General features: G+C 40.1%; 3 protein-coding genes and 1 long non-coding RNA gene across 23 annotated transcripts in view; 2 read left to right on the plus strand and 2 right to left on the minus strand.

Annotated features, from left to right (window-relative positions):
- The window catches only part of alpha-Man-IIb (alpha-Mannosidase class II b), a 118183-nt gene extending 100648 nt beyond the window's left edge, over positions 1-17535 (plus strand). For all 6 annotated transcript variants that reach the window (XM_012283415.2, XM_003702435.3, XM_076541627.1 and 3 more), the window contains 2 exons: positions 12483-12951; positions 13047-17535. In XM_012283415.2, the coding sequence (XP_012138805.1) occupies positions 12483-12951; positions 13047-15186 (2609 nt within the window). In that variant the 3' untranslated portion in view covers positions 15187-17535. The remainder of the gene's footprint in view (positions 1-12482; positions 12952-13046) is intronic.
- Positions 8292-18297, minus strand: LOC105662261 (uncharacterized). Of its 9 annotated transcripts, none has more exons than XR_013041144.1 (9): positions 18038-18213; positions 17760-17939; positions 11536-17687; positions 11402-11453; positions 11268-11319; positions 11134-11185; positions 11000-11051; positions 10866-10917; positions 8292-9820 (listed from the first exon to the last, which is right to left on the minus strand). It is a non-coding gene; the product is annotated as an uncharacterized LOC105662261 (long non-coding RNA). The 9 variants fall into 9 exon arrangements; XR_013041151.1 differs by lacking the exon at positions 8292-9820 and having other exon boundaries at positions 9844-10917; positions 11536-11843; positions 17527-17687; positions 18038-18297; XR_013041143.1 differs by lacking the exon at positions 8292-9820 and adding an exon at positions 9889-10773.
- Positions 18298-18651: 354 nt separating this feature from the next.
- Mer (ezrin/radixin/moesin family protein merlin) lies at positions 18652-24163 on the plus strand. Of its 6 annotated transcripts, none has more exons than XM_076541633.1 (10): positions 18653-18933; positions 19017-19187; positions 19255-19384; positions 19464-19669; positions 19741-19968; positions 20045-20254; positions 20357-20463; positions 21043-21172; positions 21243-21578; positions 21656-24163. In XM_076541633.1, exons 2-10 carry the CDS (start codon positions 19089-19091, stop codon positions 22031-22033), a joined length of 1824 nt encoding a protein of 607 aa, XP_076397748.1. In that variant the 5' UTR covers positions 18653-18933; positions 19017-19088; the 3' UTR covers positions 22034-24163. The 6 variants fall into 6 exon arrangements, with proteins under 6 accessions (XP_012138812.1, XP_012138814.1, XP_012138815.1 ...); XM_076541632.1 differs by having other exon boundaries at positions 19118-19187; XM_012283422.2 differs by having other exon boundaries at positions 18652-18933; positions 20045-20463.
- On the minus strand, positions 23766-25429 carry Pex12 (peroxisomal biogenesis factor 12). 2 transcript variants are annotated; one of them, XM_003702437.3, is made up of 6 exons: positions 25295-25429; positions 24957-25065; positions 24690-24886; positions 24187-24555; positions 24020-24105; positions 23766-23939 (listed from the first exon to the last, which is right to left on the minus strand). In XM_003702437.3, the coding sequence occupies exons 1-6, from the start codon at positions 25412-25414 to the stop codon at positions 23828-23830; spliced, it is 993 nt and encodes a 330-aa protein (XP_003702485.1). In that variant the 5' UTR covers positions 25415-25429; the 3' UTR covers positions 23766-23827. The 2 variants fall into 2 exon arrangements, with proteins under 2 accessions (XP_003702485.1, XP_012138811.1); XM_012283421.2 differs by having other exon boundaries at positions 25234-25342.
- Between the last annotated feature and the right edge of the window lie 989 nt (positions 25430-26418).

Below are 26418 nucleotides of genomic sequence, written 5' to 3' on the forward strand. Positions count from 1 at the left end.
CGCTATAATCTTTCTTGCTTACTAATTTCACGCGCCGTAATTCCACGCGTCGTAATATTAAGCGTCATAATTCCACGCGTTATAGTTTCACGTCCACCGCTTCCACGCTATGATCTTTCCTGCTTTCTAATTTCAGGTGTTGTAATATCGAACGTCGTAATTCCACGCATTATAATCTGACATTCAGTACTTCCACGCTGTGTTCCTTCCTGCTTACTAATTTCACGCGTTATAGTATCAGGCGTCCTAATTCCATGCGTCACAATTTCACACTCAGTATTCTATTAAACTTCACACTCGTAAACTTATAAATTTATAATAATTCACTATACTATGATAAACTACTCGTGATTCTTCTTCAATTAATTAAAAATGTATTCGATTTAATTGCCTTGATTACACTTTGCAGTATAACTTGATAACGTCCTACAGTTTTATACTAGAAATTATATATAATTTGTTAAATATAGAAGACTCCAACAAAGAAGAGTTAAATATAAAACTCGGACTAAGATAAAATTGAGCAGATTTACAGTGGGATAATTATAGCGATTCTAAATATGAGACAAATGAGAGACGAAAATAAATAGCGTTATCTAAGTTGACGTTTTTAGTTACCAGAAACATGGCCAATATTTGGTTAAACCCAGGGTTTTCTCTAAAAGCAAACAGATGTTCCTGGCTGAAGAAACCTGGGACGTTTGTTTCTGGAAACACAAAGGAAATCCCGCGACACTTTATTTCCCCGGGAGAAAAACAACGACGATTACTTTCGCGAAACGCAATTAAGTCCCTGTCCGTATTTTTTTAAATACGATTTTCCCCGTACCAGAGTCGGAAATAACCGAGTTTCAGCTTGCTTCTTCGAAATACTGCTACGTCTCGAAAAGAATAAATAAGACGTTCGTTATTCGAGCGGAATAAACGAAGATGGATCTCTTTCTTTTTGTCGTATTCTACGGTCCTTGGACATCGAGTTAGAATTATTACAAAAATTTTACTTTTATGACTATTATGTTATGAAATAATGTATTGCCACGAAGTTACGATGCTTGGCAATATAAAGTATGGAAGTTACGACGCGTGGAAATTACTACACGTGGCGATATAACGCGTGGCGATACAGTGCGTGGAAGTTACGACATGTGGAAATACAGTGCGTGGAAATTACAACGCGTAGAAATTGCGACGCGTGACGATACAGCGCGTGGAAATTGCGACGCGTGGCGATATAACGCGCGGAAACTACTACGCGTGGAAATTAGTACACGTGGCGATATAACGCGTGGAAATTGCGACGCTTGGCGATACAGTGCGTGGGAGCTACGACACGTGGCAATATAACGCGTGGAAATTACTACACGTGGCGATATAACGCGTGGAAATTGCAACGCGTGGCGATACAGTGTGTGGAAATTGCGACGCGTGGCGAAAGAACGCGTGGAAAATACTACGCGTGGCGATATAACGCGTGGAAGTTACTACGCATGGAAATTACTACACGTGGCGATATAACGCGTGGAAATTGCGACGCGTGGCGATACAGTGCGTGGAAGCTGCGACGCGTGGCAATATAACGCGTGGAAATTACTACATGTGGCGATATAACGCGTGGAAGTTACTACGCATGGAAATTACTACACGTGGCGATATAACGCGTGGAAATTGCGACGCGTGGCGATACAGTGCGTGGAAGCTACGACGCGTGGCAATATAACGCGTGGAAATTACTACACGTGGCGATATAGCGCCTGATATTACAACGCGTGGAATTAATAAGCAGGGAAGAAAGCAGCGTGGAACTAATAAACTTGAAATTACAACGCGTGGAATTACGACGCCTAATATTACACCGCGTAGAAATTAGTAAGCAGGAAGGAACACAGCGTGTAACTATCGAACGTGAAACTATACCGCATGGAATTACCAAGCGTGGAGTTAAAGCGCTTGAAGTTACAGCACCACACCGAGAATCCGAACTTATAGAATTGATTCAATATCAATGTTACCCATAGAAGGAGGATCAAAAGATCAAGGGTGGTCGAAAGACAATTGTACCGATGTCTCTTAGCGCGATAAATCCTGCTGTCAGGAATAAACGGAGGATCGTAATTTACGAGCGTGAACGTGTCTAATACCAATCGTGGCCGAACGATCAATGAAACGATTGATTTATAGTCGGTACACGCAAAGACAATGGCTCGGCGATAATGAAGCGGTCCATTGTTTACCGGTGGAAATCGGGAGATACCATGCTGTCTGAACCGCGAATTAATTATCCTATCTCGTGGGAGATGAATTTATGCTCCCCTCTTATATTTATCCGCGGAAAAAAGCCTCGGACGCTAACGACCCCAGATTAGAGGGACGCTCGAGTCAGTGGATTAAGCGTCGCAGATAAGCGACGCGGCTATCGACAATTGCAGAAATCGAGATAACCACGCGATCCGGCGTCTAGAATGCGCAGGAAGCTCGGTAATAACCGGAAGTGCAACGGCACGAGTCCATTACCGGTCCATCCACGTGTAGCTCGCTCGTTTTCGTAGATCCTGCTGGAAATTAGCGGCAGCTAACGACTCGAGCTCTCGTTATCTCTGTAATCGATTCGATTCCTGCAACATTCACGTTTCTGGATGAAATCGGCTGAGCTATTCATTAGATTCGGACGCTAGGAGTTTCAACAATTCATCGGTTTAAAGAGGTGCGAACTGACGAATTCTGGAGCTTCTAGATCGACTACTTCCACGCTGTGTTCGTCACTGCTTAATAATTTCACGCGTTGTAATATCAGGCGTCGTAATTTCACGCGTTGTAATTTCACGTTTATTAGTTCTACGCTGTGTTCTTCCCTGCTTATTAATTACACGCGTTGTAATATCAGCCGTCGTAATTTGACGCGTTGTAATTTCACGCATTGTAATTTCACGCGTTGTAATTCCACGCGTTATAAGTTCACGTTTATTAATTCCACGCTGTGTTCTTCCCTGCTTAGTACTTCCACGCTGTGTTGTTCCCTGCTTAATTATTCCACGCGTTGTAATATCAGGCGTCGTAATTTCACGCGTTGTAATTTCACGCGTTGTAATTCCACGCGTTATAATTTCACGTTTATTAATTCCACACTGTGTTCTTCCCTGCTTACTAATTACACCCGTTGTAATATCAAGCATCGAAATTCCACGCGTTGTAACATCAGGGGTCGTAATTTCACACGTTGTAATTTCACGCGTTATAATCTCACGTTCAATACTTCCACGCTGTGTTCTTTTCTGCTTCCTAATTTCACGCGTCGTAATTCCATGCGCCATAATTTCACGTTAAGTATTCTATCAAATTTCACAACCGCAAACTCATAAATTCATAATAATTCAAGATGCTATGATAAGATCATCTTTATTGTAAATATTTGCATCTGCAGTCTAAGGATTAACTTCCTAAAAATATCAGCTAGAGTTGTCAATGTTGAGTTAAGAATCGCAGATCTTTAGAGATCTGATATTCATTAGCGATGAGATAAATATTAGGTCTAATGGTACTTATAAATCCTGAGGAGATATTTTCAAAGATCCACGATAATGGATATCAGGAAACGTTCGAATTTATGTTTCATTTATCTCGCAGAGTGCATAGAGTGCTCTTTGAGAGCTCCAGGGAATAGAAGTATCTTCGATCCGCGGGAAATAAGAGCAACAAGTGGCGTGCCGTATTTATTATCCTTCCGTTTGCCAGCAAGCCCTTTCCGTCTGACTAATGCGACGCTTCGCTAGACGATCCACTGTCAGTAGTAGAGGTCGACGCTCGCGATTGATCGGACGGAGTAAGTAGTAGCGACACGCGTCGAGTCAGACGATACCCAGTGACATTAACATTCTAAGGTCAGACACGCGAATTTTCTTTCGTTACGAATTCAAGTGGATGCACTGATACAAAAAAGAAACTTTCTACATAAATTATTTTCAAGAAATATGAATTTCAACGAAATTACACGTTCGATCCCAGGGTATCAGCTGTTCCTATCTCGTCCCTCGTCTTCGGTTGTCAATTTACCCACTCGTGGAAGTACCACGCGTGGAACTACGGCGCGTAAAATTACGGCGCGTGGAGGTACTATGCATGGAAATATAACGCGTGGAAGTAACGCGCGTGGAACTCCGGCGCGTGGAATTACGACGCGTAGAGATACTACGCGTAGAACTACGGCGCGTGGAATTACGGCGCATGGAGGTTCTACGCATGGAAATATGACGCGTGGAAGTATCACGCGTGGAACTACGGCGCGTGGAATTACGGCGCGTGGAGGTATTACGCTTGGAAGTACTACGCGTGGAATGACGGCGCGTGGAGGTACTACGCATGGAAATATGACGCGTGGAACACCAGCGCGTGGAATTACGGCGCGTGGAGATACTACGCGTGGAAGTACTACGCGTGGAAGTATCACGCATGGAAGTACCACGCGTGGAACTCCGTCGCGTGGAATTACAGCGCGTGGAGAATACTACGCGTGGAAGTACTACGCGCGGGAGTACTACGCGTGGAAGTACTACGCGTGGAAGTACTACGCATGGAAATATGACGCGTGGAAGTACCACGCGTGGAAGTACCACGCGTGGAACTCCAGCGCGTGGAATTACGGCGCGTGGAGATACTACGCGTGGAAGTATCACGCGTGGAAGTACCACGCGTGGAAGTACCAGCGCGTGAAATTACGGCGCGTGGAGATTCTACGCGTGGAAGTACTACGCGTGGAATTACGGCGCGTGGAGGTACTACGCATGGAAATATGACGCGTGGAAGTATCACGCATGGAAGTACCACGCGTGGAACTCCGGCGCGTAGAATTACGGCGCGTGGAGAATTCTACGCGTGGAAGTACTACGCGCGGGAGTACTACGCGTGGAAGTACTACGCGTGGAAGTACTACGCATGGAAATATGACGCGTGGAAGTACCACGCGTGGAACTCCAGCGCGTGGAATTACGGCGCGTGGAGATACTACGCGTGGAAGTATCACGCGTGGAAGTACCACGCGTGGAACACCAGCGCGTGGAATTACAGCGTGTGGAGATTCTACGCGTGGAAGTACTACGCGTGGAATTACGGCGCGTGGAGGTACTACGCATGGAAATACGACGCGTGGAAGTATAACGCGTGAAAGTACCACGCATGGAACTCCGGCGCGTGGAATTACGGCGCGTGGAGAATACTACGCGTGGAAGTACTACGCGCGGGAGTACTACGCGTGGGAGTACTACGCATGGAATTACGGCGCGTGTAATTACCGCGCGAATGTAACGATATTTTACGTCGCAAAATATTAACGAAAATACTGTGTAAGCTCAACGGCAGGAAAATGACAGAAGATGTAAAAGAAGAGGAAGCTTTATAGGTCGACGAATTACTTCCACTCGCCATCAAATTGCCACCTTTAAAAGGTTTCCCTTCGATGTGTTCCCGTCGATTTCACGAGGGTCGAGAATTAGTCGTCGAGTTTCCGCGAAAAGCCGGCCTTTAACGATACTTGGCCCCGAACGAACTTGGAAACTACGTGAAACGAAGGTCCAAACGTTCTCGAGGAACGTTTAAAACGTTGATTCGTTATCCCGTTCAATCTACTCCGTGCTTTCCACCCAGATTTCTAGTCTCAACTTTGCCCCTTTATCCTTCGTTTCATTCTTCTCTTCCATGCAGGATCGCGTCAAGCTTTCCACCATTCGCTCTTTTTCCTTACAGACATTCGTAGACGAATTCACTCTCTTAATCAGGGTGAACTCAGATTACATTGTACGGTTGGATAAATTTTAGTTCTTTGAAATATTGACTAATATCGAGGTAGAATTTGGGGGTTGAATATTCAGTGGTTGTTTCCAGTAATTGAAATTAATCAGGTTTTAATTAATTCGAAAATAATAGACTTAGATTAGGGTGCAAAGTTGGTATTAGAGTCGGGTGCAAAGGTTCGAACAAGCCTCCCCTTCGCATCAGCCATTGCTGCACCCTCGATCGCGTAGTAGGGGTGGTCTACGAGCGCGATAACTCGCTTAATGCATACATGTCGTGTCTAATGAGTTATAATCAGTCGAGCACCGGCTGAATGTAGTTTAATGGTTTGTTCGCTTAGGCAGTGCCACACCCTTCCATCTCTCTACCTCCCTGTCCCCTACCCCTTAATCTTCCACCTAACCTCTTACTTTTCCACGTTTCTCTTAACCTCAGACTCGTTCACCTCTGTCTACATCTAAGTACCTCGACTCTACTATTTTTCTTTCACTGCATTTTTCCATTCAGAAATTAATGAACTCCGGGTTAGGCGAGGTTTAACTCGATTAGACATGTGTGATGTGTTTATGGACCATGTTGCTGGGTTCACATATGATGGAGGTCCACATGTGATGAAAGCAAGAAAGTGTATTGCCCACAAGGGACTACTGTTGGACCACATTACTAGATCCACATAATAATGAGAGCATGGAAATATGTTGTCCATAATGAACCATTGTTGAACCACATTACTAGATCCACATATGATGGAGGTCCACATGTGATGAAAGCAAGAAAGTGTATTGGCCACAAGGGACTACTGTTGGACCACATTACTAGATCCACATAATAATGAGAGCATGAAAATATGTTGTCCATAATGAACCATTGTTGTACCACATTATTAGATCCACATATGATGGAGGTCCACATGTGATGAAAGCAAGAAAGTGTATTGCCCACAAGGGATTATTGTTAGACCACATTACTAGGTTCACATAATAATGGGAGCATGAAAATATGTTGTCCATAATGAACCATTGTTGGACCACATTATTAGATCCACATATGATGGAGGTCCACATATGATGAAAGCAAGAAAGTGTATTGTCCACAATGAATCATTATTGGACCACATTACTAGGTCCACATATGATGAAAGCAGAAAAGTATATTGTCCACAATGAACCATTTTTGAACACATTACTAGATCCACATATGATGGAGGTCCACATATGATGAAAGCAAGAAAGTGTGTTGTCCACAATGAATCATTTTTGGACCACATTACTAGGTCCACATATGATGAAAGCAGAATAGTATGTTGTCCACAATGAACCATTTTTGAACCACATTACTAGATCCACATATGATGGAGGTCCACATATGATGATAGCAAGAAAGTGTGTTGTCCACAATGAATCATTTTTGGACCACATTACTAGGTCCACATATGATGAAAGCAGAAAAGTATGTTGTCCACAATGAACCATTTTTGAACACATTACTAGATCCACATATGATGGAGGTCCACATGTGATGAAAGCAAGAAAGTGTGTTGTCCACAATGAATCATTATTGGACCACATTACTAGGTCCACATATGATGAAAGCAGAATAGTATGTTGTCCACAATGAATCATTTTTGAACACATTACTAGATCCACATATGATAGAGGTCCACATATGATGAAAGCAGGAACGTTCCCAATTTTCGGCCAAAATGTTAAGTCCTATTAGAGCAGTTTCAAAGTACCGCAGATTAAAATGTCGACATACGGCATCGCCAGTCATCACAAAATTCATTTCCATTGATCCTGCGCAATCGATTCAGCGTGTCCACTAGTTCAATGCTCGACGAATCTTCTTCCAAGCGCGTGCACAAATGCGGGCACTCCGGGGCCAACGAGGAACCAGCAATTTGCGAAGCAGAGGCTGGCTTCCTCGAATAATTGACGCAATTTCCGTAGCTACAAGCAGCGACCACCGATCACTTGGCGAATGCTTGCTGAATCCTCGGAGCTAACGGACCGGTAACAATCCGACAGTGGTGGACGCTGATGTTTAAGCATGCTCGAACGATTTTGAGCACGCTCGCTCGTTCGGAATCGAAAATACCGGGAACACTCGGCCGAAATTGCGGGCACACCGGACATTAGGAAACTCGAATTAGTTTCGAGCTGGTCATGTTTAAGCACCGCGGTCGTTATTCATTTGCGCAGCGGACAGAATTCCTGTTAATTGATTTCTTCGACTCGAGCCTTTTCGAAGCTATCCAATTTGTGTTTCATAACGTTTAAGCTTAGAATCTATTTTTTTCGCGCGTGCCAATCAATTGCGCTCTAATGGAGAGAGCTGAAACTGTTTGTAAAAACCGGAACAAAATCGGTGGATAACAATAATGGCCGATTCGCGAATTGGATGGCTTCACCCCTTTGCAAACGCGATTTGCCTGAAACAATAGCAGCCCCGAGCGACGCGCGGAAATCGGGATGCAGTCTGTCGACATGGAACGATTTGAACGCTGTTAATGAAAGCGACCGCCGGCGAAACGAGCTTTTATTCCGTTAATAACTACTGCATTCTCCTGTAAACCATCGCTGCGTATAGCGCCCGCTTGCAGAACGTTATAGGACATGTCCATTGCAAATGCTCATAGTCCACAGTTTTCCCATGATCATTATGTCTGGCTACTAAAGACACCCTGGTGTCTAGCGAGACCACTACAATGACAAATCCACATTTACTGTGAACTTGAATTTAGGTGTGGATCTATGTCTGAACCCAGATCTAGTATCTGGAGCCTAACTCAAAATATCACATCCTATGCTCGTGGCATTTAAGAGTCAGTCCATATTATAGTACAAGAAGTCTACACCCAGATGTAGTATCTGGAGCCTAACTCAAAATATCACTCCCATGCTCCTGGCATTTAAGAGTCAGTCCATATTATAGTACAAGAAGTCTACACCCAGATGTAGTATCTGGAGCCTAACTCAAAATATCACTCCCATGCTCCTGGCATTTAAGAGTCAGTCCATATTATAGTACAAGAAGACTACACCCAGATGTAGTATCTGGAGCCTAACTCAAAATATCACATCCTATGCTCCTGGCATTTAAGAGTCAGTCCATATTATAGTACAAGAAGTCTACACCCAGATGTAGTATCTGGAGCCTAACTCAAAATATCACTCCCATGCTCCTGACATTTAAGAGTCAGTCCATATTATAGTACAAGAAGTCTACACCCAGATGTAGTATCTAGAATCTAGATCAAAGTCTCACATCTAAGAGCTAGTGCATATGACAGTACAAGAGGTCTACACCCAGATGTAGTATCTAGATCAGAGTATCACATCCTGACATCACATCTAAGGGCCAGTCCACATTACAGTACAAGATGCCTAAACCCAGATGTAGCATCTAGGATCTAAATCAAAGTATCACATCCAAGAGCCAGTCCACAAGCTCTTAATTCCATTAATAAGTAAGGTCGAAACTTAGATCCTAATCTACTTGGACCGTCAGTCTGCAATCTGTTAAAATCGTTTGACAACAACGCGTTTCACTTTTAATTTCCTGAACAGCAAGTACCACCCCTCGCAATTTCATTTTCTCATCCTCGCCACGTTGTATCAGGTAATTACGAAGACAGGGAGAACGGCCACGCGTGCGGAGTAGGACAGCTTCAATTATTTCGCTAATGCAATCATTTTCGAGCAACGCGTCCCCGAAATTCCCTGGGAGCTCGATTCGCGTACGGAATCCTTCCCGCGTAGAGAGGATGCACCCAACAACAAGCGGCAGATGCACTTTGTGTATAGCCAGCCACCAGGATGCAGCTAAGCGCGCGTGTTAACGTCATTGTCGTGGATGCAGCATGCTGCACCATGGGCTACTTTGAGGCTAAGTACAACGTTTCTCTGGATTTACGTTAATGTCCTGGTTTCTATCGATTCTGAGACCATGGCTGCATTTGCATAGGAGCTGCAATATGCTCGCTGCATTCAAATTGATTCCGAAATTGTATTGTTTCTTTTGCTTCAGTTATTACTGTCTGTAAAATTAATAATAATGTAATGAAGCATTTAGGCATGAATGATAAATGACATAAGTTATGAAGAATTATAATGAATATTCATGATGATTTTAGACCTAGCCTACTACACATGACTCTTAATTGTACCAATAAAGTAACATCAAGTAAACTTGTACATGTTCTGTGGACTTCAGCTATGACTCAATGTTGAGTATCTTAATAGGCATTGAGGAGCTAGTAACTTTACATGAGAATCCTAATTGTACTCATGAAGTAACATTAGGTGAACTTGTACGTGTTCTGTGGACTTCAACTATGACTCAATGTTGAGTATCTTAATAGGCATTGAGGACCTAGTCATTTTACATATGAATCTTAATTGTACTCATGAAGTAACATTAGGTGAACTTGTACATCTTCTGTGGACTTCAATTATGACTCACTGTTGAGTACCTTAATAGACATTGGAGAGCTAGTTACTTTACATAAGAATCCTAATTGTACTCATGAAGTAACATCAGGTGAACTTGTACATCTTCTGTGGAGTTCAATTATGACTCATTGTTGAGTATCTTAATAGGCATTGAGGAGCTAGTCACTTTACATAAGAATCCTAATTGTACTCATGAAGTAATATCAGGTGAACTTGTACATCTTCTGTGGACTTCAACTATGACTCGCTGTTGAGTATCTTAATAGGCATTGAGGAGCTAGTCACTTTACATAAGAATACTAATTGTACTCATGAAGTAACATTATATAAACTTGTACATCTTCTGTGGACTTCAACTATGACTCACTGTTGAGTATCTTAATAGGCATTGAGGAGCTAGTCACTTTACATGAGAATCCTAATTGTACTCATGAAGTAATATCAGGTGAACTTGTACATCTTCTGTGGACTTCAACTATGACTCACTGTTGAGTATCTTAATGGCCATTGAGGACCTCTTGCACTCCACATGAAAGTCCTAATTGCACCAATGAAGTAACATCATATGAACTTGTACATCTGTGGACTTCAGCTATCACTATGAATTTAAGTACTAAATGTGATGAGTACCTTTATATCCATTGAGGTCCTAGTCCACTCCACATGAGAATCCTAATAGTACCTGTAAAATAACATCAGATAAACTTGTACATCTCTGAACTTCAGCTATCACTATGAATTTAAGTACTAAATTTGATGAGTACCTTTATAGCCATTGAGATCCTAGTCCACTCCACATGAGAATCCTAATAGTACCTGTAAAATAACATCAGATGAACTTGTACATCTGTGAACTTCAGCTATCACTATGAATTTAAGTACTAAATGTGATGAGTACCTTTATAGCCATTGAGGTTCTAGTCCACTCCACATGAGAATCCTAATAGTACCTGTAAAATAACATCAGATGAACTTGTACATCTGTGAACTTCAGCTATCACTATGAATTTAAGTACTAAATGTGATGAGTACCTTTATAGCCATTGAGGTTCTAGTCCACTCTACATGAGAATCCTAATAGTACCTGTAAAATAACATCAGATAAACTTGTACATCTCTGAACTCCAGCTATCATTATGAATTTAAGTATTAAATATGATGACTACCTTTATAGCCATTGAGATCCTAGTCCCCTCCACATGAGAATCCTAATAGTACCTGTAAAATAACATCAGATAAACTTGTACATCTGTGAACTCCAGCTATCACTATGAATTTAAGTATTAAATTTGATGAGTACCTTCATGACCATTGAAGACATAGTCCACTCCACATAAGTTCATAAGTTCACTCCACATCCTAATTGCATCCAGATCACCCAGATGTCCAAAAGCACACCATATAAAGATGTCACCTTCTTCTAAATATTAGTGATTCCAATAAATGAAGTAGTAAATCCTCCACGCAGTCCGTCTTGTGGTAACGAATCTGAATTAACTCGGCTCCTGTTGCACGAGGTCAACCAGGGTAGTCTGACCGGCCAGGAATGCTTCAGGGGTGAGAACTGATAAATAGACACCGATTACCGGGCCCGTTCTCTCTGACCACCTATCGAAACGAGATTCTAGAGTGAGAAATCGAGTCTGAATTAGGGGAACTCGTGACATAGCGATCCTAAACGATACAAATTCCTCGAATTTCTCGCCGGCACAATTTCCCGATGAAAATCGAGCCCTATCGAATGTCCGTTCGCCCGTGCAAATTACTTGATCCTCCCGATCAATAATTCCAAGAACATCGTTCCGATATATAGAAACTGGGCTTCTGCTATCTCGGTAAATATGCAAGGGAACCGTCGGTCCACGAAGGGCCGCTATCGAAATTGAGGTGTCACCCGGTTCGACAGAGCAGAACTCCTGTCAGGGAACTCTTGTTCCTTCGAGCATGAGTTTTTAAATGAACCTCTCGTCGCGAGAATGTTTACACGACGATAAATATTTCGCGATCAGACACGAGCAAGCGACGCTCAAAGGACGAGTTTCCGCTTCCACGGAAACTCCGAGAAATTCAACGGAGGATTCAATTTATCTGTGAATTTAACGAGATGCAGCTCCCAGCATCCGCGTCGATCCTTTAATTTATAGGTGCAACCCCGGTGTCTTCCTTTAAATCCATCTTGCAAATCCCTCAAAAGATTTGCCTAGCCTTTCACCAGAATTTCTTCAAATCATTGATTCACCATTTCAGGTCATCAATGGCTGAAGACGAACCTGGACGTCGTCCCAGAGTCCGGCTGGTCGGTGGACCCGTTCGGCCACGGAGGAACCATCCCGTACTTCCTGAAGGTTTCCGGCGCTTCCGGCACGGTGATCCAGAGGATCCATTACGCGTGGAAGCAGTGGTTCGCCAAGAAGCAGTACGGCGACTTCGTTTGGATGCAGCCATGGGATCAGACGGGGGAGGCGGACATGCTGACCCACAATCAGCCGTTCGACATTTACAACATCAAGCACTCGTGCGGCCCTCATCCCCACGTCTGTCTCAACTTCGACTTCCGGAAGATACGGGGCGAGTACACGGAGTACTCGGCCAGGGCGGTCGAGATAACGCCGAACAATGTCAAACATATGGCCGAGTTGTTGCTGGAACAGTACTCCAGGACGGGATCTTTGTTCACGCACAACGTCGTGCTGATGCCTCTCGGGGATGATTTCAGGTTAGGATAACTCGATTCCTTTGTCTTTGTTCCGTTTATTGCATTTGCGAAGTAGCTTGTTTCCGAGATAGTAGTTAACGTCCTCTTCGCTTCAGGTACGATCACGCGATCGAGTGGGACCAACAGTACACCAACTACAAGATCCTCATGGACTACATAAATAGCCGGAAGGAGGAGTACAATGCTGAGATAGTATTCGGCACACCCAAGGATTACTTCCGAGAGATCAGAAAACGGGTGGAAGAGTTTCCAACGCTGAAGGGTGACTTCTTCGTCTACTCCGACATCTTCAGCGAAGGTAGACCCGCCTACTGGAGCGGCTACTTCACCACGAGACCGTACATGAAGATCTTGGACCGCGAACTGGAGGCGAACCTTAGGTCGGCGGAGATTCTGTACACAATCGCGTTAAACGTGGCCAAACAGTCCGGCAAGGACTTCATGTTGTACGAGACGTACTTCGAGAAGCTGGTGAAAGCCAGACGGAATTTGGGTCTGTTCCAACATCACGACGCTATCACTGGCACGTCTAAGTCCTTCGTCATGAAGGATTACGCTCTGAAACTGTTCGAGTCTATCTCGGACACTACCAGCCTCCAGAGCTTCGCTATTCAGTCTCTGGCCGGCACGACCACGAAGCCGAACTCCGTGTACGTCCTGGCCGAGTCGGACAGAGACAGCTACGAGAAGTTACCAAAGAAGATACCTATAGGAATCGGGCAGGAGACGAAGAAGATCGTCCTGTTCAATCCTCTGGCCCAGCCCAGGCAGGAGGTGATCAGTCTGAAGGTCACCTCGTACAAGATCAAGGTCCTGGACCCGCAGAAGAATCCCATTCCCTATCAGATCGCACCAGTGATGAACGCTACGAGCATCACGCACGACGTGTACGTGCTGCTCTTCGTGGTGGAACTGAAACCTCTGGCCATCGCCACCTACCACATCCAGCAGATCGACAAGGTACCGGTGGAGGCCATCTCGACGGTCTACTGCAGTCGATGCGGCAAGGACAACGTGTTCCCCATGAAACCTATGCAGGTGGGAGATGTTCAGTTGGAGAACCATCGAATGAAGCTGCTGTTCGATGGACAGACCGGTTTCCTGAAGAGAGTGACCAAAAAGGCGACCGGGAAGATCATGCAGTGCACGATTCAGTTCGCAGCCTATCCGTCCGCGCAGTTTCACAGCGGTGCATACCTCTTCATGCCCGATCCGAACCTGAGGGACACCGACAAGGACGTTCTGGAAGCGTACACGCCTCACCAGAAGATCTACATCGTCAGCGGTAGCCTCAGTTCGCGGCTGACCGTCGAGTACGGTAAACTGTTGACGCACCACGTGGCCATTTACCACAGAGACGACAGTCTGGGCGAGGCTATCTATGTGAGAAACATAGTGGACTTCGAGACGCCACCGAAGAACCGCGAAACGGAAATGTTCATGCGTCTGCAAACGGACATTCTGAACGGGGACCCGCCAGAGTTCTATACGGACTTAAACGGTCATCAGATGATCAAGAGGACAAAGATAGAGAGGATCGGAATCGAGGGTAACTACTTTCCCATAACCACGATGGCCTACATCGAGGACACCAGTCACAGACTGACGCTGTTGGTGAACCACTGTCAAGGAGCCGCCAGTTATCAACCTGGGTGGCTAGAAGTGATGCTCGATCGAAGAACCTTGTACGACGACTCGCGAGGAATGGGGGAGGGTCTGCTAGACAATCGAAGAACCGTGATCAAACATTGGCTGCTACTTGAAGACATTACAGGGGAGAAGGACAAGTACTCGAAGCCATCCCTGTTCGCTAATCACCTTAGCAACGCGCTCAATTATCCTGTGAACATCTTCGTGGTGGACGGGACAGACAGCGACATAGCGATGGTGCCGGAAGTTAGGCTTCTGAGCCAGAGTTTCCCTTGCGACCTTCACCTGCTCAATCTGAGGACCAATCACGACCAGAAACTGCCACACTTCCCGGTAAACAACGCGCTGATGGTGCTCCACAGGCAGGGTTACAGCTGTTCCGTCGGGGTGGATGTCAGTCTTAAGCACTGCCCGTTAACGGACAAGATCCCTCAAGGGACGTCGTTCTTCAAACTTCCGAACCTGAACATCACCAAGACCTCGTTAACGGGCACCAAAATGATGCACCGGTTAAGGAACGGCCTGCAAAACGTTAGCTTGAAGCCGATGGAATTGGAGACGTTCAACGTGAATTTCGTCCAATGACGGGGTGAAGGTCGCCGCCGGGAAATCGTTTTAGTCTTCGCGAAGCTGACGCCTACGGTCCAAAAGCGTTTTACCTTCTGGACAGGACACTGCCGATCTGCTTGCCCCTGGCAGATGCTACCTCTTCGGAACTGCGTGCAATTCGTTGGAACTTTAGGCTGTTTACATAGGACACTCGCAAATTCCACGTTGTTTTTTACCTTGCGTTTTAACCGGGAAGCCTCCAGTGTAAATATTTGACGCGTCGCCGTGGTGAGATTAATTGGCGATCCAGCGAGACGAGAACGTTCGATCTGTCCACACCCTCAGTGTATATACACACACACACATACACCAGGCTACTGTACTCTATTTCGTTTTTCAGTTGAGTTTCCCTAGACGAGGACCGGGACGACGAGCTAGGAGGAGAGAGTCGAAGGGAAAGAGACGAAACCGCGCAGACCCGCTGTCCTCTGGTTCTCACGCGTTACTTGCAAGCTTCCTCGTGCCTCTCGAATCACTCTTATCGATTTTAGCAGCCTATTAGCTAATACTTGGTTCGCTCTGGCCACTTTCGAGCCTCCTTGTCCACCTGTGAACCCGTTCGAGCATCTCTTCCGTCACGTGGATTCAATTTAGTCGGTGGAGAACGGGTCTCGAAAGTTCGCCAACATAGACTGACGACACAATCAAACAATCAAAGTGCATTACACAGACTCCTAATCGATGCAAAAGTAGAGATTCGGCTCGCGCGAGATGCACGAGAAAAGCGAACGAACAGGGTGCTCCGTTTAGCCTGACCTCTTGACACCTCCATTGTTATAGGGTCTGTTCTTTGATCCCTTCGTGGAGTCTAAAATTATAGGGAACTGATTTTATCCTGTACTTATCTCTCTTGTAACGTAATCTGTATAGCGACAAGCATAGTAGGCTTCCTAAAGAAAATGGCGGCATAGAGAAAGCCCCACCACTCACTTGCCAATTCACAATCATAGAAATTGGGGGAACATTCGAGAATTAAAAAATTAAACAATTTTGAGATATTGGTAACTTTCAAATCTTCCCTATTTCCTATATGAGAAGCCTAGAATGCTTTGATCTCTAATTCTAATCAAAAGCTTATTGTAAAAATGTCACTTCCAATCCTTAATCTCTTCAGCGTTTGAAATTACTCAATATAGGACAATAATAAATTTCTCCCAAATCTGGTTATTACTTTGAGAAACAGTTCAAGTGGTCAGACTGAAAACAACACCATGTAGATACTATAAATATTATATAATATTGTACATATCAAACCACTTTACCTTAGACCGTATATTGTGATAGCAAAATATATAATGTAAATCGTATACACCTATTTTCATATGTGAAACGTTTTACGAGGGACTCTCTCTTCCTCCTCGGGCAGCCGAAGCAGAGACAGACCGGAAAATCATCGCCAGATTTGTTCTGGCGACTTCCAACGCTCTTCCAATTCTAGTGGGGACACGATTTAGTTTCGTGGCCGGCCCTGACCGGCTGGAAAGTACCTATTTTTTACTTTTGCTAAGCGTATCCGGCTGAACAATGCGTAAAGGCGTTTGCTGTAAGACAGACTCCTGTAAATATTAGACTAATTAGCGAGAAAATAAAGTGTGTCGCGTTTTTAGAGCCTGGCAATAGCTGGACCTCTGTCTCTCTGGTGAAACGTATGTTCTTTGGTCACAGAAATGAACAGATTTTAAGTTCACGCATGATTTTAACTTCTTTACCATGTTACTGCAACTGTTTGTTAATTTTTAGTAAGCGATAACTGTTGTACAATTCAAAATCAAATGGAATATGCTGGCAGTTTACTGACATCGTACTAGAAAATATATAAAATGCGTTGCATTTTATAAATTGTAATCAAATAGGACTTGATAATTTTTTATCATACTATTTTAGAGCTTAGTAAAAAGTGGACATTGATTTGTCGATCAGCAAAAAGATGTTCCTTCGAGTGACCAAAAATAAGAAACATATAAGGTTTGAAATAGTTGTTGACTATAAAACCACCATGAGATTCGTGAAGGAACAGTGAGAAAATAGAGAAAATGATTGCCGGAAAACCGTGACTGTCCTTGTAATGATATTGTAACATATTACGTGTTTGTGCTGTCTCTAGAGAAAAAAAGATCTATATTAAAGATGGTTTATGTATACACGTGTACGTGTACACGTCGATGCACGTGTGGTATGCGTTTGTAGAGATATATTTGCTAGGGCTGTTTGCAAAGCTGTTTGCCGGCAGTCAAGCAAACGAGGACAATTACACGCCACGGTATTCCTTATGTTACAATGTAATATTATATTTATTGAATAAAGATAGTAACTGACGTATTTTAATTAAGAGCATCGTTGTGCCTTGTGCTCGTACGCCATGGCTTCTTCCTTCTTTCCTCTTTTAATTTATAATGTTTCATTAAATGTTTATTAAACACTTATCCCATATCGTCTGCTCGTCAATTTGCTGTCACGCAGTAAGATTTGGCGCGCTTCTAAATGAATTCAAACGAAGTCATGTAAGCGTCATTCAAATCGATGCATCTCTCATTAACGAGAAAACATACCACACTGTTCCCATAAAAAGTAGCACAACATAAGTGCTCCCTGAAATTCAGTTTCCAGTGTCTTATAAAGAGCTAGAAATGAGGTTAGGAGCTCATTAGCATACAGCTGATTCATTTGCATTTCCTTCAACTACTTGAAAAATCACTGCTCCGAGGGCTGCAACTTGTGTATCAAATGATCTGGAGAAAAAGTTGATTAGCTAATGAAGTTGTGACAGAAACTTTTGGAAACAAGAAATCAATTCGATTGTAATTAAAAGTTGCATAACGAGGCCTACCCTTCTGTACTTTTTTATCTCAAATTTCCACTTTAACTCATCAACAAATATTCCAGACATTGAAGGGAATGAACAGTACCTCAATTATATCGATAATAATCGTAATTACCGAAATCGATAAACGGTGCACAGTAGAATTAGTTCCCAGCCTCCACTGCTAGATGGCCGAGCTTTTTAAGGTCCATGAAATGCAATATTTTTCATTTTTTGTTTCTAACATGTGTATTATTTTGAAATTGCATTCTTGATGTTCTATTTGAGTTACAGAGTGCTTTGCTCATCTCAGAAAGGCTTAAAAGTCGTTATTTTTAGAGAAAAACGTAATTCTTTGTTTCGATAGTTCGAGGATTGATGTCTAGATGGCACTAGGTGCACTATTTTTTTTTATAGAGCGCGCGAAAATTTATATTTTCAAATGCATGAAATGTTAACAAACAATATTGACTACCAAGTTACATTGCAAGGGCTCTTTATTCCACTCGTTTCATTATAATAATCCCCAATTATAGGACAGAAATTTACATTGTATAATGGATGTATTGTATCTCTTGTTCACGGTTAATTTACTCCATCGATATTGCAGATTTTAACTTGCAGAACGAGAACGTTAGAATATCTATATCGGCAATATAGTCAGAGTGCAAAACGAAGTTACTCGAATTGGCTGAAATTAGTGTAATAAACTGTTTCGAAACATCAGAGTTGTTTTATGTAGAGTAGACGGTTTTGTTTTTTTTTTCTATAAAGGAAATTTTAATAAAGAAAAAAGTAACACCATGTGATTCGATCAAGAAAGTTCCGCGTAAAATTGTTATGGTTTTTTTTACAACGATCGAGCTGATAAAATTATTATTACGCGTTTCAATGTATTTTGTCAATATGTTGCGAATGCGTAGGTAAGGTTATCTATTATTTTATTTACTGCATTTTTCAATCCAAATAAACATTTATATCTAGCAAAGTGTTACGATAATCTTAGGAGCTTTCATTTTTTTCTTCCATTTTTTTGCGATATTGATTGCCTTCTTTCTCGTGACGTTGAGTGAACATAATGAAGAGTAAAATGCCACCATTTCGAAGGAAAAAGTCCGGAAAATCTTTCCCCGTTAAAGTCTGTACTTTGGACGCTGAATTGGAGTTCAGTTTAGAGGTTAGTTTCTTTCGCACTGCTGCCAAACGTTACGTGAACAAGGATTGTAAATTTGCATTGTTTTCAGTGGAGATCAACGGGAAGAGATTTGTTTGATTTGGTCTGCCGTACAATAGGATTAAGAGAAACATGGTACTTTGGACTCCAATATGAAGATGCCAAGGGATTCATATCATGGCTAAAATTAGATAAAAAAGGTGAATTACAGGAGCTGTCAAAGTTCCCGAATTCATAACTGTTGTATTCATTGTTACATAATAAGTAATGTTTCTTTAGTGCAAGATCAATGCATTTCTCAACAACCGACAACACCTTTCATGTTCCTCGCAAAGTTTTATCCAGAAGCTGTTGCCGAAGAACTAGTGCAAGAAGTTACACAACATTTATTCTTTCTTCAAGTAAAACAAGCCATCCTTTCCATGGATATTTATTGTCCTCCAGAAGCATCCGTATTATTAGCTTCCTATGCTGTTCAAGCAAAGGTAATAATTTGTTTTCTTAAGAAAATACTTGTTCTACTATTTAAAGTTTTAATTCATTATATAACTATTAGTACGGAGACTATGATGAAGTCTCATACCGTCCAGGAATGCTTGCTAGTGAAGACCTGTTGCCACAAAGAGTTATCGATCAGTATCAGATGACCCCCGAAATGTGGGAGGATCGGATCAAAATTTGGTATGCAGACCACCGGGGAATGTCTAGAGACGAGGCTGAGATGGAATACCTTAAAATTGCTCAGGATCTTGACATGTATGGTGTAAATTACTTCCCTATTAGCGTAAGTAAGATCCATATGACAGTCTCCTTTTATTCCTTTCCTATTTAATATCATTAATTATAGTGATAAATTTCAGAACAAGAAAGAGACTGATCTTTGGCTTGGAGTCACTGCCCTAGGACTGAATATTTATGAAAAGGAAAACAAGTTGGCCCCAAAAACTACGTTTACATGGTCGGAGATACGGCACATTAGCTTCGACGACAAGAAGTTTGTAATAAAACCAGTGGAGAAAACGTCGCCGAACTTCGTGTTCTTCTCGCAGAAAGTTCGCATGAATAAACTGGTAAAAAAACAGTCAGATGTTGGCAGCTGGGTGAAGGGTTTGATAGCTTTAGGGTTGGACGATCATAACAATGACAAAGCTGCTCACATATTATTTGTTAAGATCCTGGACCTCTGTATCGGCAACCACGATCTGTTTATGAGGAGACGCAAGCCTGACTCTATGGAGGTGCAGCAGATGAAAGCCCAGGCCAAAGAAGAAAAATCTAGGTAAGTTTGTGGCACATCATTCTTTTATTTTCATTGTAAATCATTTTTATGGGCTGGGAGGTGGGTTGAATATTTCTACAATTTGTGTTATTTACACAAATAATTTGAATGCGGTACATTAAGAAAATACTTTACTAACATCTATAGGAATTAAAGAAAGAAAACAATTTACAACAGCATAGAAGATATCTTTTTATATCATTGTTATACCAACATAATTGTGTGCATGTGATTCAATAACACTTTATTTAACAGTTGTTGTTTCTTCTCTAGTTGCTATAAAAAAAGTTTACACAAAAAAACCCAATTGATATGAAAATGATTACTTTAACATTAATGACTTTTTTATATTTCATTGAGCCTCCTATAACCCATGCACATCCTCAATCCTAACACCTTCAACCCCGTTTCTTTTTTCGTTTTAAGTTTTGTAGGAATTGACGCGCAAAAATATTAAATTAATATTTAACCAGGTCAGTATACGAAACTATTTTTGCATATTCCAAGAGGCAACAATTAATTCAAATGTAGTTCATAGTACCTTGCAACTCTTGGTGACTAATAACTCTATTTTATTAGGAGACAAATTGAAAGAAATAAACTGGCGCGAGAGAAACAACTTCGAGAAGCAGCAGAAAGGGAGAAAGCAGCTATGGAACAACGTCTTTTACAGTATCAAGAAGAAATTCGTCTGGCAAATGAAGCACTTGTAAGATAACGTTATTGAGCAAATATTTAGTCGCATCAATAATATTTTAATTACAATAATTATGTTACAGAGGAGATCTGAAGAAACCGCTGACCTTTTAGCCGAGAAGAGTCGTGTGGCAGAAGAAGAGGCGATGCTGTTGAGTCAAAAAGCTTCAGAAGCGGAACAAGAAATCACTCGTATACGACTGAACAATATGAAGACAGAAGAGGAGAAGGTTCATCTTGAAAGGAAAACTAGGGAAGCTGAATTGTTGACAGAAAGATTAGTGCAAGAATCAGAAAGGAGAGCAGCGGAAGCTGAAAAATTGAAAGATGAATTATTACGTGCACGAATTGCAGAAAAAGAGGCGAAAGAAAAGTTGTTAGAATTTCTTAGTAGGAATGCCTATACTGCTACTATAGCTGTAAGTATAAAAATTTTAGAATTAAGTATAACTTGTGAAACCAAAATTAAATGTAATGTTTATGTTCTGTTATACAGCCAGTGCCAAATCTATTTCCATCAACCCAAGTACTGCCATCAGATTTGCAAGCTGATCTTCAGACGTTGCAGCTGGACACAGAACCATTACCAACTGACCTAACTTCGTACGACCTAATTGCTGACGGAGACGTCGATCAGCTTTCATTGGAAATTGAAAAAGAAAGAGTAGACTATTGGGAGAAAAGTAAACACTTGCAAGAACAATTGAGAGAATTACGTACTGAAATTGAAGTTATGAAGGTTGGTGAGAAACAGTGTGAGTTGGATCAGCTGCATGAAGAACAAGTACGACTTGGTGAGAACAAATATAGTACATTAAAAAAAGTGAAGTCAGGATCCACCAAGGCCAGAGTTGCGTTCTTCGAAGAATTATAGTTCGTATGCTAAGAGATTGATAAAGTAATATGTTGTATTGACTCAAAAAAGCTAATGAATATCTGATTGGATATGAAATTTATGGATTATGTAAAGACACGTACGTATGTATACGTTGTAGAATACTGACACGTACGCTTTACTTCCTTTCAATGATGTACATTTACGTTGTTGTATACATAGTGGTAGTACAATTTGCATGTTGACGTTTTAAATGTCCGTGTTTGGAAAACCAGACTTTTGCACTATCATCGAATGATAACTTCAGTAAATTTTGTCTTTTTTTACTTGTAACTTTACGTTTGTTTCCATCCTATGTATCTCTACTTGTTTGTTGTGCTAGTTTTGAATGTTTTAACAACTTAGCAAGATAATTAGATTCTTATGTAAAGTATATGCACAGAAATCAAAATTACAGGTATAATTACTAGATGTTAATGGCTACATAGAAGTAAGTACGTAATTTTTGAAGGCATACATATAATTCTTCTGTTTTTATCAAATTTAGACTGCAGATAAAAAACAAATGTTTTTAAAGTATTTTAATAAGCCCATAATTTTACAAAAAATCTGTACATAATTTTAAAAAAGACGAATGTATGTAATGTTTTTTGTAGTAAGCCTGTGTTTAAGTGTAAACCAGATCATTGTTATCAATTTTTATGCCATGAAACGTTACTAACATGATATTATATAATTAGTTTGGTTAGATTAGGACATTAGAATCGTTGTGCATTAATTGTGGCCTTTGAAGAAATGTTCCTATCAACATAGTAAAAAAGTCAGTGTTCAAGTATCTCGGTGAAAAGCTTTCCAAATGTCCCAGTATGTCCGTATTTCAAATTTAGCACTAAAAACTTTTCCATGTAAGATTCGAACATAAGAATTGTAAATAATCACAAATATTTTTACATAAAATAAGCGAATGAATGAAGTGACCTTAAAATTTTTTAATTTGTTGTATTTGATAGCAGAATATATATAAGTAATTCTTTTACAATATGTGCCATAATTGTTTGCAGATATGTATCAGTAATACTTCAAATTCTGGAAAATATATAATATTTTGATATGTGCCTTAAATTATTTTTTAATAAAAAGAAAGTATAAAAGCAAATTTCCATTTTGGAAAGCTCTGTATTCAACAAGATGTAACACTAGTATTTGTAGTTCCAAAAAGACATCATAAGATTATGCAACTTCTGCTACTCGAACACTGATTATTTAGTGATATGGAAATACAAAAATAAATATACACGAATAGCCTTATTAATATTATATTGCTCTTTTATTTTTCGAATCATTCTTATTCCTAGATTCTTTATAAACATGTTAAAAGTCTAGTAGAGTCAGTATTGAATATATTATTGTATAAGATATTTTACCAAAACTTTGGTGCGAATGTTGGAACTTTTGGCGCCGTTATCTGTGATTCGTGTACGCGGGTGTATTGGACGCTGCTTGAAAAGTCTTTTGGCTAAAATCAGTATTTTCTATAATAATAACGTACCTGTAAATGTTATTCGCAACTACTTATTCAACTAGTTTACTCAATATAATCTATGCTACATCTTTTTCATGAAATTCAGGGTAATAGTGAAAGTTATGTAACGATAAAATATGCTAATAAATATACTATTTTCAGAAACAAAATATATTAATATTTTCATAATGCTGACGAGAGACATCTTCTGTGTCTTATAATCAAGGTAACAGTGGAAAACGAATTAAATTTAAAAACAATAATATTCTTTATTTACATATATAGTTATACTGCAAAATATGTGTTACTATCTAATCTAAATACAAACGTATTAAATCGTCTTCCTTAGCAGGATAGTTTGTCACTGGACATTTGCCACTTTTGCGTATCACAGACAGAATACATTGATAACAAAATGCATAGCTGTAAAATGTAGTATTTATAGAATATATCAGAATTCGAATTTCTTATTTTTATACTAATATTTTCTGTAATACACATACCCAGATACTGGAAGTACTGTGTGTACCCTGAGCGTTTTACAACAAATTGGACATATGCCTTTATATTTTTTTGCTGTTTCTGGAATCTATGATAATAATGTACAATTAATAAAGAAAATACTTTATCCGTTTGTATAACAATAAGCACTCACTTATTATTTACTTACCACTGGAGGTGGTGGAATAGGTAAGGACATTAGATTTGTTAAGTAATGTTCTTGATTCCACCAGGACAGAAATTGTAGAAAGAATGCCCCAAATTCAAGAGACGTAGTCACCACTCTTTGAAATATATCTATACCATCGCTGATACCAAAGGAATTATTTTTTATCTTTCTTAATAAATCAGAAACACTCATTACCAATTTTGGTTCAGCATATGTCAAAGAAATAGATAACAATCTCAGAAGCGGTGATGTAAATGGTGACTTCCCAGAAATATACAGTATATAATTATATAATACCATAAATTCATATATCATAAAAGTGATGGAATATCCTTTCACAATAAAAGCACGATATAGCTTCTCCCATTTCTAAAAAAAATGATTGAAATGTTTCTTGAAAGTTAGAATAATCACATACATAAAAAGCAAGCATATTTCTGAGGCTGATTAAGAGAACCAAAGGATGCATCAACCAGTCAAAATCAAAAGTATTATTTACTTACTGTTTGTGGTATATAACCATCTAATTCCTCAAGTTTATACCTTTGACTTAATTGAGAAAACTTACTTCTTAAATAAGGAAATAAAACTATTAATACCAAAGATAGTCCCTTTTGCTTTTTTGATAACTCACGTTTAAGTTTAGAATTTTCAGTTGCTATACGTTTTAAACCATAGAATGCTTCAGAAAAAGAAGCAGCTGAAAAAATACATTTGTAGATCATTCATTTAGAAATTATACTTTGTATGAGTTATTAGAAATTACTTACAGTACTTTTTTAAATAATATCGTTGAAGAATTATATCAAAAAGCAAATAGCATTCATCTGCCCATTTAAGTATATCTTTATATCTTCCAGGATTAAATGATACGATAAACTAAAATTGCAAATTACAAAAATTAAAATGATTATTGTTGTAAAATAGATATTCAAATTTCTTATCCGGATATCCGGTTTGTGGGCCGAATTTCAGTGTAACGTACTAACAATATAAAATAAATAAAAAAAATTCTAAAAATTATTTTCAAACAATAAAAATACTGACACATTTCTGTTGTACATGTGGACCCTGAAATTCATACATCGACTTTGCAAGTTTAACCTACCGATAGAAGTTTTTTAAAAGCTGGTTCAGTAGTAGATCCAAATGATTCTTGTGCTATAATTTCAAAAATAGAAGGCCTTATAAATGCCGTTCCGGTTAAATACGCTCCTTTCTCAGCCATATTAGGTTTTATTTCTCAAACAATAATGAGCAGTTTATCATTATTCATGGAGTGACCTATGGCCCGTGACAATTTTACATGTAAATCATAAAATTGGTCACAGCTGTAGATAGAGTAAAATATATCGTATCGATTGACCATCGTTACACCAATAATTCTGGAACATAATGATCAAATAATATCCATTCAAATTTTATTAATTATTTTGATACATAAAATCTTTTGGTCATAATGTGCAACTTATTAACATAATGTAAACACACCTGAATGTATGTACAAATTATGCCACTTATCAATTATAATAATTGGTGGGGAGCCTACTGAAGTCAGCTCTTTTGCGCAAATGAGTATGATCCCTCGTTGAATGAACAATAGTAGAGCGTCCATATGTGTAGTACTTGATTTAAAGTTTATTATCACAAAACATGTTTAATATAAAATAATTCATATATTTTTATATGGAAATTATGCTTTACATCTTTAACTATCCTGTACAGGTGTAAATAAACACTTGCGACAGTGCTGCTGTTGAAGAGAGAAGAATCTCATGACGAATTGATTAACCATACTTGTATAAGTTTATTTGAACATAAAATAATAAATGAAAGATATTTTTTTATTCGATCCTTAAGAAAAAGTTACTTTCATTTTATGAATTGAAGTTACATGGCAATTGTCTACGAATACCCAACGTTCCAAACCGTGCAATTAATTAAGGTATAGGTACATTATTCCTACAAGTTGTAGATGTTCCATAACCTAACATTTTCCAACATTTTAGAATAGAACGTGTATAATAAACAAACATTACTAACTTGAATTGAAAGAAAATAAAAATCTAAAACAAAATAATAAACGACGGAAATATTTATCACGTGTTAAGCATGAGAATAAAAGAAAGAAATGAAGGTTATGACTAAGAAGATAAGAGGAAATGGTTGAGTGTTACAACTTGACTATTCTTTTATGAAATAATTTTTAAGATTTTATTGAATCACCTATGT

The sequence above is a fragment of the Megachile rotundata genome, chromosome 16 (assembly GCF_050947335.1).
Source record: "Megachile rotundata isolate GNS110a chromosome 16, iyMegRotu1, whole genome shotgun sequence".
NCBI lineage: Eukaryota > Metazoa > Arthropoda > Insecta > Hymenoptera > Megachilidae > Megachile > Megachile rotundata.

What these genes read in the sequence shown, in the direction of transcription:
- Mer (XM_012283422.2), top strand. Translation starts at nt 19,089, where the DNA reads ATGAAGAGTAAAATGCCACCATTTCGAAGGAAAAAGTCCGGAAAATCT. An exon ending in GCCAAAGAAGAAAAATCTAG is followed by an intron (nt 20,464 to 21,042) that starts GTAAGTTTGTGG and finishes CTATTTTATTAG; the next exon opens with GAGACAAATTGAAAGAAATA. An exon ending in GTCTGGCAAATGAAGCACTT is followed by an intron (nt 21,173 to 21,242) that starts GTAAGATAACGT and finishes ATTATGTTACAG; the next exon opens with AGGAGATCTGAAGAAACCGC.
- Pex12 (XM_003702437.3), bottom strand. Translation starts at nt 25,414, where the DNA reads ATGGCTGAGAAAGGAGCGTATTTAACCGGAACGGCATTTATAAGGCCT. An exon ending in ATGGTTATATACCACAAACA is followed by an intron (nt 24,556 to 24,689) that starts GTAAGTAAATAA and finishes CATTTTTTTTAG; the next exon opens with AAATGGGAGAAGCTATATCG. An exon ending in CTATTCCACCACCTCCAGTG is followed by an intron (nt 24,106 to 24,186) that starts GTAAGTAAATAA and finishes TTATTATCATAG; the next exon opens with ATTCCAGAAACAGCAAAAAA.